This window comes from Perognathus longimembris, chromosome 12 (assembly GCF_023159225.1).
Source record: "Perognathus longimembris pacificus isolate PPM17 chromosome 12, ASM2315922v1, whole genome shotgun sequence".
Lineage (NCBI taxonomy): Eukaryota > Metazoa > Chordata > Mammalia > Rodentia > Heteromyidae > Perognathus > Perognathus longimembris.
In genome coordinates this window covers 68,918,614-68,932,092 of record NC_063172.1, presented here as the reverse complement: position 1 = coordinate 68,932,092, position 13,479 = coordinate 68,918,614, and the positions used below count along the sequence as shown (strand labels likewise).

General features: G+C 38.0%; 1 protein-coding gene across 1 annotated transcript in view; it reads right to left on the bottom strand.

Annotated features, from left to right (window-relative positions):
• Positions 1–1,294: 1,294 nt before the first annotated feature.
• Positions 1,295–13,479, bottom strand: part of LOC125360646 (vomeronasal type-2 receptor 116-like) — a 33,610-nt gene continuing 21,425 nt past the window's right edge. Inside the window, exons 3-7 of the mRNA XM_048358678.1 lie at positions 10,197–10,485; positions 8,350–9,156; positions 7,410–7,637; positions 3,443–3,566; positions 1,295–2,202 (exon numbers count right to left, since the gene is read on the bottom strand). Of these exons, the coding sequence (XP_048214635.1) occupies positions 1,295–2,202; positions 3,443–3,566; positions 7,410–7,637; positions 8,350–9,156; positions 10,197–10,485 (2,356 nt within the window). The remainder of the gene's footprint in view (positions 2,203–3,442; positions 3,567–7,409; positions 7,638–8,349; positions 9,157–10,196; positions 10,486–13,479) is intronic.

Here is a 13,479-nt window from a genome sequence, read left to right as displayed (position 1 = left end):
AGAGATAAAGAAGGTTACTACATACTAGTAAAAGGATCTCTCCTACAGGAAGAAATAACCATTCTAAATATCTACACACCAAATGCAAGAGCACTACTGGCTCTAAAAACACTCATAGACCCAAACACATTGATAGTTGGGGACTTTAACACTCCACTATCACCTCTGGACAGATCAACATGCCAAAAACTGAACAAAGAAACCACAGAACTAAACAATTGCATAGACCAACTAGACTTAATCGACATCTACAGAATATTCCACCCAGCAAGGACAGAATACACATTCTTTTCGGCAGCACATGGAACATTCTCCAAAATAGATCACATCTTAGGGCACAAAGAAAATCTGTACAAATTCAGAAGTATCAAAACCATTCCCTGCATTCTCTCAGACCACAATGGAATAAAATTAGAGCTCAACTCAAACAGCCACCACAGAAATTGCTACAATTCATGGAGACTAAACAACACACTGCTGAACCATCAGAGGGTCATTGAAGAAATTAAAACGGAAATTCAAATGTTTATGGACTTCAACCAAGTTGAGGACACAAAGTACCAGCTCCTTTGGGACACAGCAAAGGCAGTACTCAGAGGAAAATTTATATCTCTGAGTGCATACATCAACAAACTGGAGAAACAGCAACTCAATAATTTAAGGAAGCACCATAATTTCCTTGAGAGAGAACAACAAGCCAAACCCCAAATCAATAGACGGAAGCAAATAATTAAAATCAAATCAGAATTAAATCAATTAGAGATGAAAAAACCATCGAAAGAATCAACAAAACAAAGAGTTGGTTCTTTGAAAAAATCAACAAGATAGACAGACCCCTGGCAAACCTGACCAAAAAATAAAGGCAGCACACTCAAATAAACAAGATAAGAGATAAAACAGGTAACATCACCACAGAAATAACCGAAATTCAGAAAATAATAAGGGACTATTTTGCAAACCTTTATGCCAACAAATTGGAGAACTTGGAAGAAATGGACGATTTCCTAGGAAAAATTCATATCCCCAAACTGAACCATGAAGATTTAAACCTCCTAAACAGACCCATATCCAGTATTGAAATAGAAACGGCAATAAATGATCTCCCATCCAAGAAAAGCCCAGGTCCAGACGGATTCACTGCAGAATTCTACAAGACCCTCAAAACAGAACTCACACCAATATTTCTCAAACTCTTCAATGAAATTGAAAGAGATGGAAAAAAGGAATGCATATTTAATCTCAACCATGTATTGATTCTACTGTACATGTAAGTTTCATATTAAGAGTAATTATTTCACCTAGTGTGTGTTTTGTCCCTAAGGCCATGCAGAACATTTCTATCTGGCCTCAACAAAATGATGTAGCACTTGGGGGCAAAGATACAGCATAGGAGTCCTGCACTGGAAGCCAAGATGGAGAAAACTTCTGTAGCCACCATGACTTTCCCCTTGGCACTGTGGTAGACAGGCAGGAAGGTGAGCCACACACTGCAGAACACCAGCATGCTGAAGGTCAGGAACTTGGCTTCGTTGAAGGTGTCAGGCAGGTTCCTAGCCAGGAAAGCTACAGTGAAGCTGGCCAAGGCCAGGAAAACCAGGTATCCTAAGACACAGTAGAAAGCAATGAGGGAGCCCTTGTTACACAGGATGATGATGTGGCCATATTCTGAGTGTGCATCTATGTCAATGAAGGGAGGAGAAGTTCCCAGCCAGAGTCCACAGAGAGTCACCTGGATCAGAGTACAGATGGGAATGATGAAGTTAGGAGCCCCTGAAACCAGCAGCCACCTCATCCTTCTCCCTGGGAAAGTGACCTTGAAAGCCAGAACCACAGTTACTGTTTTAGCCAAGATAGCTGAAACAGCTACAGTGAATGCAACTCCAAATGTTGTTTGCTGTAGAATGCAGGTGGCTGTTTTGGGATGGCCAATAAAGAGCAAGGGACAGAGAAAACAGAAGATGAGGGAGATGAGAAGGATATAGCTGAGAGCCAGGTTATTCGCCTTGACAATGGGGGTGTTCTGATATTTCACAAAGACTCCAAGAACAGCAGCTGTGAGTGTAGATAAACAAAGAGACATGCAGACCAAGGCCATCCCCAAGGGCTCTCCATAAGCCAGGAAACTTGTGGCTCTTTGGAGGCACTGATTTTTCTGTGTGTTGGCATACTGGTGATCTGGGCACTTCACACACTGCTCCATGTCTGGTGAGGAAGTCAAATAACCATTAGTCCCTTTTCAGTACTTAAAAAGGAAATTAGGTAAACCATACATTGAGATAATTCTAACCTGTCAAACTTATTATTATAAAGGTAACTATTACAAAATATTACCAAACTTGTTCAGTATTATTTTATGTCTTCATCATATCCTGACACACATTCTTCCATTCTCTTTTTTTTACCCACAGTGACTATCAGACATATTATTCACTGCCCTTTCAAATATCCCCATAAAATTTTCTATACCACTTCACGCTGCCAGATAATTGCCTTGTGTGCAATACTCAACCCACTCATCCAAAATTGTGCATAGTAAGCTTTCACCTCCCTATCTGTCTCTGTGCAAAATAAATAGGAGACTTGTAGTCCTTCCTTGCAGTAGTTATATTTGTCCCTCCTCCTTACCTGTAAAGTGCTGCGAAATTGAAAATCAAATTACTTTTTGAAGACCTACAGTCATGCTTTCCACTAATCTTGTGCCTGATTCTTACACAGAACTCAACCCACAGCACATTTGTTCTTTTGCAAGAACATTTCTGGGCACTAGGACATAAAGATATGCAACATCTCTGTTTTCTTTGTATAGTAATGTTTGCTTTGAAGAAAATGGAGACCATCTTTAAGAAGGCTTTGCACTTAAAGATTTGACCCACGCCCTATTGCCCCAGGTGCATGAGACTCCAGGTAAAACCTCAGATATATGTGAACCAGCTTTGATGTGAGGCAGGGCAATTAAACTAAGTCCAGCTGCAAAGACTCCATTGTGGGCCCCCAACTTCCTAGATCTAGTGGCCTTTCAAAAACTTCTGCCTCTTTGTTCAGACCCCTTATAAGCCTGATCTCAAATTCACCCTTCACACAACACCCAAACTGGTGGGAAGGTCTGTGCCCTTCAAGGTTCTTCAATAAACAGTCCTCGCATGTTGACAATTAAGTCCAGCCTATTCCTTTTCCATTCTCCTACATTTTCCCTAAGTATTAAAGTTATATTAGTTATTACTTGAATCTATGTACATACAGCAATATGGAAAAATTAAAGATCCACATAATTCAGAGCCTGTGATTTCTTTTTCAAGGAGCAGCATCACTCTGGTCACCATTAGATTGCTAAGTGAAGGAAGAAAAACTTTGATGCTGAAATTCTAAAAAATAACCCTTGTGTTGCCTGGCTTGGGGGACACTAGGAGAGAGTACTAATTTTCTCCCTGAGTCATGCACTTACCTGTCTCATTAGCCATCTCATTTTCTGAACAAGGAGTGCAATCAAAACAACAGGCAGCCTTTCCCTCCTGAGGAGATTTCCTGAATCCAGGATGACAACTCTGACTGCAGACAGAGTGAGGAGGCTGAGGAAAATCAGGTATGTATCAGTAACACTTCAGATGTGTACCTGACACTCTGAAAATTCCATTATTTTAAAGAATAAGATTATTAAGCATAGTATTTTATGCAAATATAATGTGGTCATTTAATTGAATGCTGTTATAGATTCCACTTCATAACACAAAAGGCTTATGTTTTATAACTTTGATCTCTATCTAATATTTTGAATTATTGAGAGTTGTAGACATCAAAGGTAAAAAAAGTAAGTCCTAGTGGCTGGCCCTATGGAGTTTCTTGAATTCATGTTATTCTTTGTTATTTTATACTTATTTGTAGCTGATGAGTGGTGAGGAACAAAAGTCATCTTTGAAGCATTGAAAGAATGCTGCAAGGTAATTCATAAGCCTCTCTTTTTCAGGGTTATTTGAACTCTAGGCTCTTCTTCTTCTAATTCATCTAGTAGCCATGCAGTGTCAATCTTGTTTTTAAAGCTCATGCTCCTTCACTGATTCCTCTCACCAAAGGTGCCTAAGTAGCAGGCAATTTACCAGTGAATGGAACTCCCAGGAAATGAAGCAAAATAAACCTTTACAACACATAAAATGATTGCTCTGATATTTTGTCACAGCATAGATACCTCCTTAGTGAAAAGTAATTTAGCTGGGCACCAGTGGCTCATGAGTATAACCCTGGCAATCAGGAGGCTGAGATTTAAGAATGGTTCAAAACCAGCCTGGGGAGGAAAGTGCTTGAGACACTTATCTCCAATTAACAACCAGAAATACTGGAAATGGTGCTGTGGCTCAAGTTGTAGAGCACTAGGCTTAAGATGAAGAGCTCATGGACAGCTTCCAGAACCAGTTCAAGCCCCATCACTGAAAAAATTTTTAATTTATATTTTATGATAATATTCTCAACAAACATTGAGAAACATTCAAAATGGCAATATTGCCAAAGGCTATCTACAAATTCACTGCAATACCCATTAATATCCCAACACCATTTTTTAATGAAATAGAGGAAGCAATACAGAAAATCATATGGAACAATAAAAGACCTAGAATAGCAAAAACAATCCTAAGGAGAAAGAACAGTGCTGGAGGAATTACAATACCCAACTTCAAACTGTATTATAAAGCTATAGTAATAAAAACATCTTGGTATTGGCACTGGAACAGGCCTGAAGATCAATGGAACAGAATTGAAGAACCAGAATTAAACCCACAGAACTATGCCTACTTAATCTTTGATAAAGGAGCTAAAACAATACTCTGGAAGAAAGATAGCCTCTTTAACAAACGGTGCTGGCAAAACTGGTTAAACACATGCAACAAACTAAAACTAGATCCTTATATATCACCCTGCACCAAAATCAATTGCAAGTGGATCAAAGACCTCGAAATCAAAACAAACACCCTGAAAACACAAAAGGAAGGAGTAGGAAGAAACCCTTGGGCTCCTTGGCACAGGATGGAACTTCCTTAACAAAGACCCAGACAGGCTACAAATCAAAGAAAGGTTAGACAAATGGGACTGCATCAAACTTCAGAGCTTCTGCAGGGCAAAGGACATAGCTCGCAAGATAAACAGAAAGCCCACAGATTGGGAGAAGATCTTTACCGGCCATTCAATGGACAAAGGCCTCATATGTAAAATATATGCAGAACTAAAAAAATTACCTTTCTTCAAAACAAAACCACAAAGAACCAATAGCCCCCTCATCAAGTTGGCTAAAGACTTAAAAAGAGACTTCTCTGATAAGGAAATGAGAATGGCCAAGAGACATATGAAAAAGTGCTCTACAGGGCTGGGAATATGGCCTAGTGGTGAGAGAGCTTGCCTCGTATACATGAGGCCCTGGGTTCGATTCCCCAGCACCACATACACAGAAAATGGCACTGTGGCACAGAAGTGGCACTGTGGCTCAAGTGGCAGAGTACTATCCTTGAGCAAAAAGGAAGCCAGGGACAGTGCTCAGGCCGAGTTCAAGGCCCAGGACTGGCCAAAAAAAAAAAAAACAAAAAGAAAAAGAAAAAGTGCTCTACATCACTGGCCATAAAAGAAATGCAAATCAAAACAACATTGAGATTCCATCTCACCCCAGTAAGAATGTCATATATCAAGAAAACTAACAATAACAATTGTTGGAGGGGATGTGGCCAAAAGGGAACCCTACTTCATTGTTGGTGGGAATGTAAACTGGTTCAGCCACTCTGGAAAGCAGTATGGAGATTCCTCAGAAGGCTAAACATAGAACTCCCCTATGACCCAGCAGCCCCACTTTTGGGTATCTATCCAAAAGACGACAAACAAAATCACACTAAAGCCATCAGCACAACAATGTTCATCGCAGCACAATTTGTCATAGCGAAAATCTGGAACCAACCCAGATGCCCCTCAGTAGACAAATGGATCAGGAAAATGTGGTACATATACACAATGGAATTTTATGCCTCTATCAGAAAGAATGGCATTGCCCCATTCGTAAGGAAATGGAAGGACTTGGAAAAAGTTATACTAAGTGAAGTGAGCCAGACCCCAAGAAACGTGGACTCTATGGTCTCCCTTACAGGGAATAATTAGCACAGGTCTAGGCAAGTCATAGCAGAGGATTACAAGAGCCCAATGGCTATACCCTTATGAACACATAAGATGATGCTAAGTGAAATGAACTCCATGTTATGGAAATGATTGTTATATCACAGTTGTAACTACTTTCAACGTGCCATGTGTAACTGTAGCTTCTATTATTGATTATCTTCTTGTATGACCTTCCTGTGGTTTTACCTACACTATCTCTGTATGTTATCTGAGTATATTGGAAACCATGTATACTGGTATTAGAACTAGGAAATTGAAAGGGAATACCAAAATAGAGAGACACAGGGTGAAAAAAGACAAACAACTACATAAGCAATACTTGCAAAACTGTTTGGTGTAAATGAACTGAACAACTCATGGGGGGGGGAGGGAAAGGGGGAGGAGGAAGGGAAAATGAGGGACGAGGTAACAAACAGTACAAGAAATGTATCCAATGCCTAATGTATGAAACTGTAACCTCTCTGTAATTCAGTTTGATAATAAAAACTTTTAAAAAATTGAGGAACACAATGGTAACTTATTTTATTAATGTAATTTTGTTTTCAATGTGATGGACAGAGGAGTTAAATTTTCATTTGAAGGTAGTGTGAATTCAGTCTGGGCCCTGCCTTTGAAAATTTTTGTTCGAGATTAGGATTCCACCAGTTGAGGCAAATCTCCACTTGAGCTATTTTGTAGTTAAAGGACATAAAGGAGATAAAGGCCTCACAGATTTTTCTACAGAGTTGACATGACCTGTAATCTGAGATCTAAAGCTGACAGCAGCATGAGAAGACAGAATTAAAGTACGTGGCACGAGTGCCCATCCCTGTTCAGTTATTCTGTTCCTTTCCTATGCAATAGTCCATCATGCAATTTCTCAAGTTGGAAATATTTAAAGGTAAAATATTAGTTGGTAGTGAGTACATACGGTATAAATTTGTGTGTGTATGTGCGTGTGCGTGTGTGTGTGTGTGTGTGTGTGTGTGTGTGTGTGTGCCAGAACTAAGTCTTGAACTGAGATCTCAGCATAGGTCTTGTATGAGATTCGTTGCTTACGGCTAATCCTAGTGAATGATTCAGAGATCCTATTGATGGTTAATTGGTGATGCCTTTCACAGGTTTTCCTGCTAGGACTGATTGGAAAACGTGATATTTAGACCTCAGCCAGGTATGTAGCTAGTGTTATAGGAGTAAGTTGCCAGCACCTAACCAGGTACAGAATTTAAGGATAAATTTTGCTTCCTAATATATTCTGAAAATCATTACAAAGTTATCCATCACACCTCTGTAGTTCCTATGGCCCACTGTACCATATCTTCAGATAAAGATAGTTGATGGCCTCGTAGAGTATATGGAGAAAACTTTCCTACTTTCACTTTAAGTTCAAGACCTTCTGGAAAATTCCAAATATTCACAATATCAAACTCTGGTTCCAATTTCTTTTCGTCATGCAAAAACACTTGATCTCCAGCAGGGTTGTGAAATTGGATGTTCTTCAGAAAAGGATGCAACTAGAAGAGATACATTGATTGAGGGTGAAATCTAGTCTACAGTTAAGATGGAAGACCTGAACTAAGAAAAGCTCCTGATTGCCTTAAAAATTCTGCTTCAGAATTCAAGAACATTAGAGGCATATAATGAAGTATATCAGAGGAAAATTTGCAGAAGAATAAAAATAATATTTAGGAAGCTTGCCCACTCAACAAAGAAATAGAAGGCCTCTTTCCAACAGAAACAAATCCCATGTATATAGTCACAAATGACACAATTTTCAGTGGCCTATCTACAGTTTTCCTTGACAAGTAATTTTGTGAATGTCTGTGTTGTGAATTTGTAAATTTTGAATAGGTAAAGTAGAACTCAACTGGATTATTCATGAAAATATAGATAATTACATATAGGAGGTCATCATTTGCAGTTACTTGAGAAATGCAGAGGGAAATGGTGATTTTACAGTTTTCAAAACATTAGGGATTAGGATGTTGATGTTATTTGTAACTAAAAGAATTTTTAGAAGCAGGGAAAACAACTTTTCATTTTTAGTGGCCTCCTTTCCCTGAAGAGCACATGAACACATGCCTGGAGAATTTCACAGACATTTAAAGAAGTATAGTTTCTTGGGTTTTGGAAAAATACTTGAATTAGTTAATTTCATACAGTTAGATACATCTGTCCAAAATGACTTTCTTCATGGTGTGTGCAATCCAACATAGAAGGCCCTACCTTTGCAGGGGAAAGAACTGCCCATTTTCTCTTTTCCATTGTTTGTACTTCTGTTTGATGAAGAAGCATCTCATGGAGAGCCTGGGCCACAGAATACACAGTGTTGTATACATTGTAGCTGTCTGCAGACATAGTCATATAAAAAATGTGCCCAGGCAACCAACCCAAGGAGGCATTATGAGAACAACTTTCCCACATGACACAGTCAGATTCAGAATCTGAGCAATTGAAAGAGAGAAACCACAGCCTAGCAAGGAAAAAGTCTTCTGGATATTTGGAAGGCTTAACTGCATTGACAAAATTTTTGAATCCAGAAACCTCTGGGTGATAGTGTGTAAAAATGATACGTGCATGCAGTGAACCTAGAATAAAATATCTTTTCCTCAAGGTTGAGTCCCACTCTGAGTTCATGATAAAAACTTTGCCTTTCATTAAAAATTGTTCAATACACATCATTACTTGATCTAGGAATTCATTATCAGCATATATGATGAAGACATTTGCTGAAGATTTATTGATCTGGTTATAACTTCCCATGAATTTGAAAACATTTAAGATGACCTGTTTTGAAAATGCTAGCTCAATGTCCACACAAACTCTATTCCTGGCCATCTCTTCTTTCAATGCAGGAAGAATCCACAAATCATTCTCATCCTGTAAGGATAACAATACCACCCAATTCCAGCTGAAGTGAAGCAATAATAAGACCATGGCAGTGGCTATCGATGTGTCCTTTGGGGCCATCTGATAGAGACCAGGAAACTTGTTCTTGTCTCTCAGGGTATGATCAAAAGGCCCAGTGGTAAGCTAAAGGGAATGAAATTAGGATGGTTCATGAATGACATGATTTCCATCTAGCATAATCCCAGACATGATGTATACTGTATAAACATGATGTAGGTGAAAGGTAGGCTTTCCTTTTAGTTTTTGAAAAACAATTAAATTTACCAATTATTTTACAACATATAAATTTGTTTGTATGATGCTTCTTCATTTTTGTCAGTTACCATCACCTCCTCTTCCATATCTCCACCCCCTGTATCCTGACTTCAGTAGTTCCATTTCACATATGTACATTGAATCTTACATTGTATTTGTCCACCTATCTGTTTCTTCTTCCTCTGCCACCTTCTACATCCCCATAACACTGAACCCCTCTCAGAGAAGATATGCTTCAGTATTCTTATATTCATTGTTTACACTGTCTATTTTATAAGGGAAGTTGCACCATGAAATTCTATCCTGATAATTCTATTCTGATAATTTAGCCAGAGTAATCATGTATACATGTAAGTGAATATGAGTGTTCCATATTTTTAAATATTTCATGTCCATATTTTACACATGTGAAAAACACATACATACTTTCTCTTTCTGAGTCTGACTACCTTCATTCAAAATGTCTTACACATGAGTGTGCATGTATGTGTGTTTCTTTGTGTGTGTTGGCAGTACAGGTCCAGGAAATCAGTATCACATGCACTGCTTGCCTTATACCCTCAAAGGTAGCATTCTACTACTTGAACCACACATTACTGTCTGCTTTGTTCTCATTAACTTTTTCTCATTAATTAGGAATAAGGTTTTCTTTCAATTTCCTGATTTGCTAAAGAAAAGTAATGATAAAACTTAACCCTCTAGGAAAGTCCCTTTGTCTGCTCTAAGTTTTCCATAACCTTTCTAAAACAATGGGACTATACATATACAATTCTCTTTGAAGATTTACACTTTGACATAACAAAATTTTATAGGTTCATAAATCCAGCCTCTTCTTACCATTCTCTCCTAACACCTGAATTGACACCAAATTATACATTACTAGTATCCTTCGCCCCTCCCACTGTCACCTGCGGAAACCTGTAGATGTCCAGCAGTGTCCCAATGAGGGAAGATATTGCTCCTGAAGTTCCTGTAAGGACTGCCATAGACTTGCTCTCTCTCAAACAGTTATAGTTTGGAATCTTGTACTTCCCAAAGAGGCAAATGAAGGGATTTTTAAATAAGGTCGATGTTCCATATCGAATATCATAGATATCAAATCCTAGAGTCAAGTTATGTAAAAGATCAGGGTTTATGTTGATCTCTTCAACAGCAAAAGCCAAGGCCAAAACAAGCTGGTAGCTCTTGATGGAAAACCTGTATAATGGACATAGATATTCAGGAGGGCTATTCCAAGTTTATAACTTTGATGGACTGAATGTTTGCTCCTCTGACAATAAATATGTTAAAACATTATTGTTACTCTGGATGGAATATGAATGTCATGTCTTGTGCTTGTATATAGGATTACATAAGGACATGAAAGAAATTTATCAATATACTTGAGAAATTTAGTTAAGTGAGGGAGAGATTGCTTGCTTTTCACTACCACACACAGAGCACAGCAAAAATTTTCCATTAATCATAGAGAAGGCTTTTATGTGACACCCAATATTTTGTTCTCTTCACCTTGGGAAACAATCTCCACCTGTTTGAAAATTTGTGTTTTAAGCCTCCCAGTTTATGTTATGTAGTTATATTGCAGGTTGAGCTATTTTTAATTTAAATAGCATCTTTCAGAAGCAAAGCCTCATTTCATAAAGATTCTATAGGAAGCTGTGTTTACTAATCCAACCTAATGACCAGCTCTTCCTGCAATTTGAAATTTAATAAGAGCTTAAATATCAGGTGAGGGAATTTTTTATTTATGTAGGGATACCAAATTCAATCCACCAACTCTAAGGAACTAATTATTGAGAGAGGAACCTCCAACAAGGGGGATGCAGAAAAAATTGTGAGGAAGGTTTACATTTAAATCCATCTTCCAAAGCCATAACTGGAAATTGCACAAATCCCTACTCTCTTCCCAATATATTTAGTTTGAGATATTGGAAAAAAAGAACATTAAGGAGTAGAGAAGATAATAGAATTTTTTATGTTTTGTCATATTTATGTGTGCAATGGTATATGTGTGTGTGTACATTCTAAAGAAATGAATATAATGAAATTAACATACTTTGTTCAAAGTAGGAATCAGTGGAAGCAACATGGAAATACAAATTATTCAAAATGGACAGAAAGAATGCATAGAAATAGAAAAAGTGGCAAATAAAGGAAGATAAGTTTTTCCAGAAAATAAGCAGGCTACAGGGCAGATAATGAAGAGACAGTTGTATTTATTCTTTAAAAATACAATTCTAAAAACATTTATGAGAAGAATAAAACATACACAAGGCAATCCATGAACATTATGAAAGTAAGTAAAGATTAGTACAAGAATTCATGGCAGGGGCTGAGGATATGGCCTAGTGGCAAGAGTGCTTGCCTCGTATACATGAGGCCCTGGGTTCAATTCCCCAGCACCACATATACAGAAAACTGCCAGAAGTGGCGCTGTGGCTCAAGTGGCAGAGTGCTAGCCTTGAGCAAAAAGAAGCCAGGGACAGTGCTCAGGCCCTGAGTCCAAGGCCCAGGACTGGCCAAAAAAAAAAAAAAAATTCATGGCATGTACAAGGAGACATAAATGAGTATCAGATGGAAAGGGGTCCAATGAAAATATTGTCTTTGGGAAAATGATATGAGTGATGACACAGATCAACCAAGGAAATAAAGGAGTGCATAAAGGCCAAAAGAATACTTCAGGAAAGTGATGGAAGCCACGAAAAATAATCAAGTATAAGGGAAAGAAATAAAGAGTAGAAATTCTTGACAACAGAATACAGGACACAGAAAACAGAATAGATAGAAAGCGGGACACTTTTCTAGAACAAATGTAAGAAACAATGAAGGAGCGAGCAAGAATTTCAGGGATCAATTAAAAGGCCTAATTTAAGACTAAGTTTTCAGGAAGGAGAAGACGGTGCGATGATAGATGTAGGTAACGTATTTAACAGAATTCTCCCAGAGAGGTTCCTTACCATGAAAAAAATATAGACACATTCAGGCTCAAGAAGCCATAGAAGTCCAATCTAACCAGACCAGAATAAAACATCCTGTTGTCACACTGTTATTCCCACAGGATCAGTAGAGACCAAAGAAATAATTATGGAAGCTATCAGAAAGAAGCAATTGGTTGCTTATAAAGGAAAAATTGTTAGAAAAGTACAAATTTCTCAGCTGAGACAATGAAAATAAGGAGAGTTGAAATCGTGTATTCCATAGCTTACAGGCAAATAACAAATAGGACGTACCCAGCAAAGCACCCTTTCATATTTGTAGGACACATGAAAAATTGCATAAAAAGAAAAATTGAAATAATTTTCTACAGGAAACCAGCAAAAAAAGAAAGGCAAAGATGTCCTACATATAGAAAGCCATCCAGAACATGATAGTAGCAGAACAAAAATGTCCCTGCTGAGATAATCAGATAAATATAATAAGAAAAGATGAGGCACAGACACCAAATAGGTGAATAACATGGGTGGGGTTACTAAATACTTCTCAATAGAATTAAAACTCCAAGTACATGACAGATTGAGAAACTGGATTACAAAGCAAAACTTGTCCATCTGCAGTCTACAAGACACCTTTCTTGCCAACAGAAATTACATGCTTAAACTTAAAGCCTAGAATAACATTTTTCAAGGAAATGATCCTAATAAAATGGGTGGAGTCAAGATCCGCAATTACAAAAATTCACTGAAAGTCCAGATGAATGGGATTGCTTTCCAAATGAAGCATTTCTGCATGACAAATGACATACCTACCAAGATAAATAGGCCCTCAAATGAGAGAAGGTCTTTAGTAACTGTGCATAAGACAATGGCCGCATTCCTAAAATATATAAACTCAACACAAAATAAATCCTCAAACAAAAAAATAACCCAACTAATAAATGGCCTAAAGACTCAGAGATTTGTCTGAGGAAGAAATAAGAATGGCCACGAAAGAAATGCAAAGGAAAAAAACATTGCAATTCCACCTCACCACAGTATGTTGCTCATTATGAAGGAAACTCACAATTGCAGATGCTGTCAGGGACGTGGACAAAAGGGAACACTACTAAACTGTTCCTGTGAACGTAAACTTGTTTAACCACTCTTGAAAGCATTATGAAAGTTCCTCAAAAGAGTTAAACATAGAGCTTCCCTATGAACCAGCAATTCCCCTCCTGGGCATTCATCCACTAATACACAAGTGAGGCCACAGTAA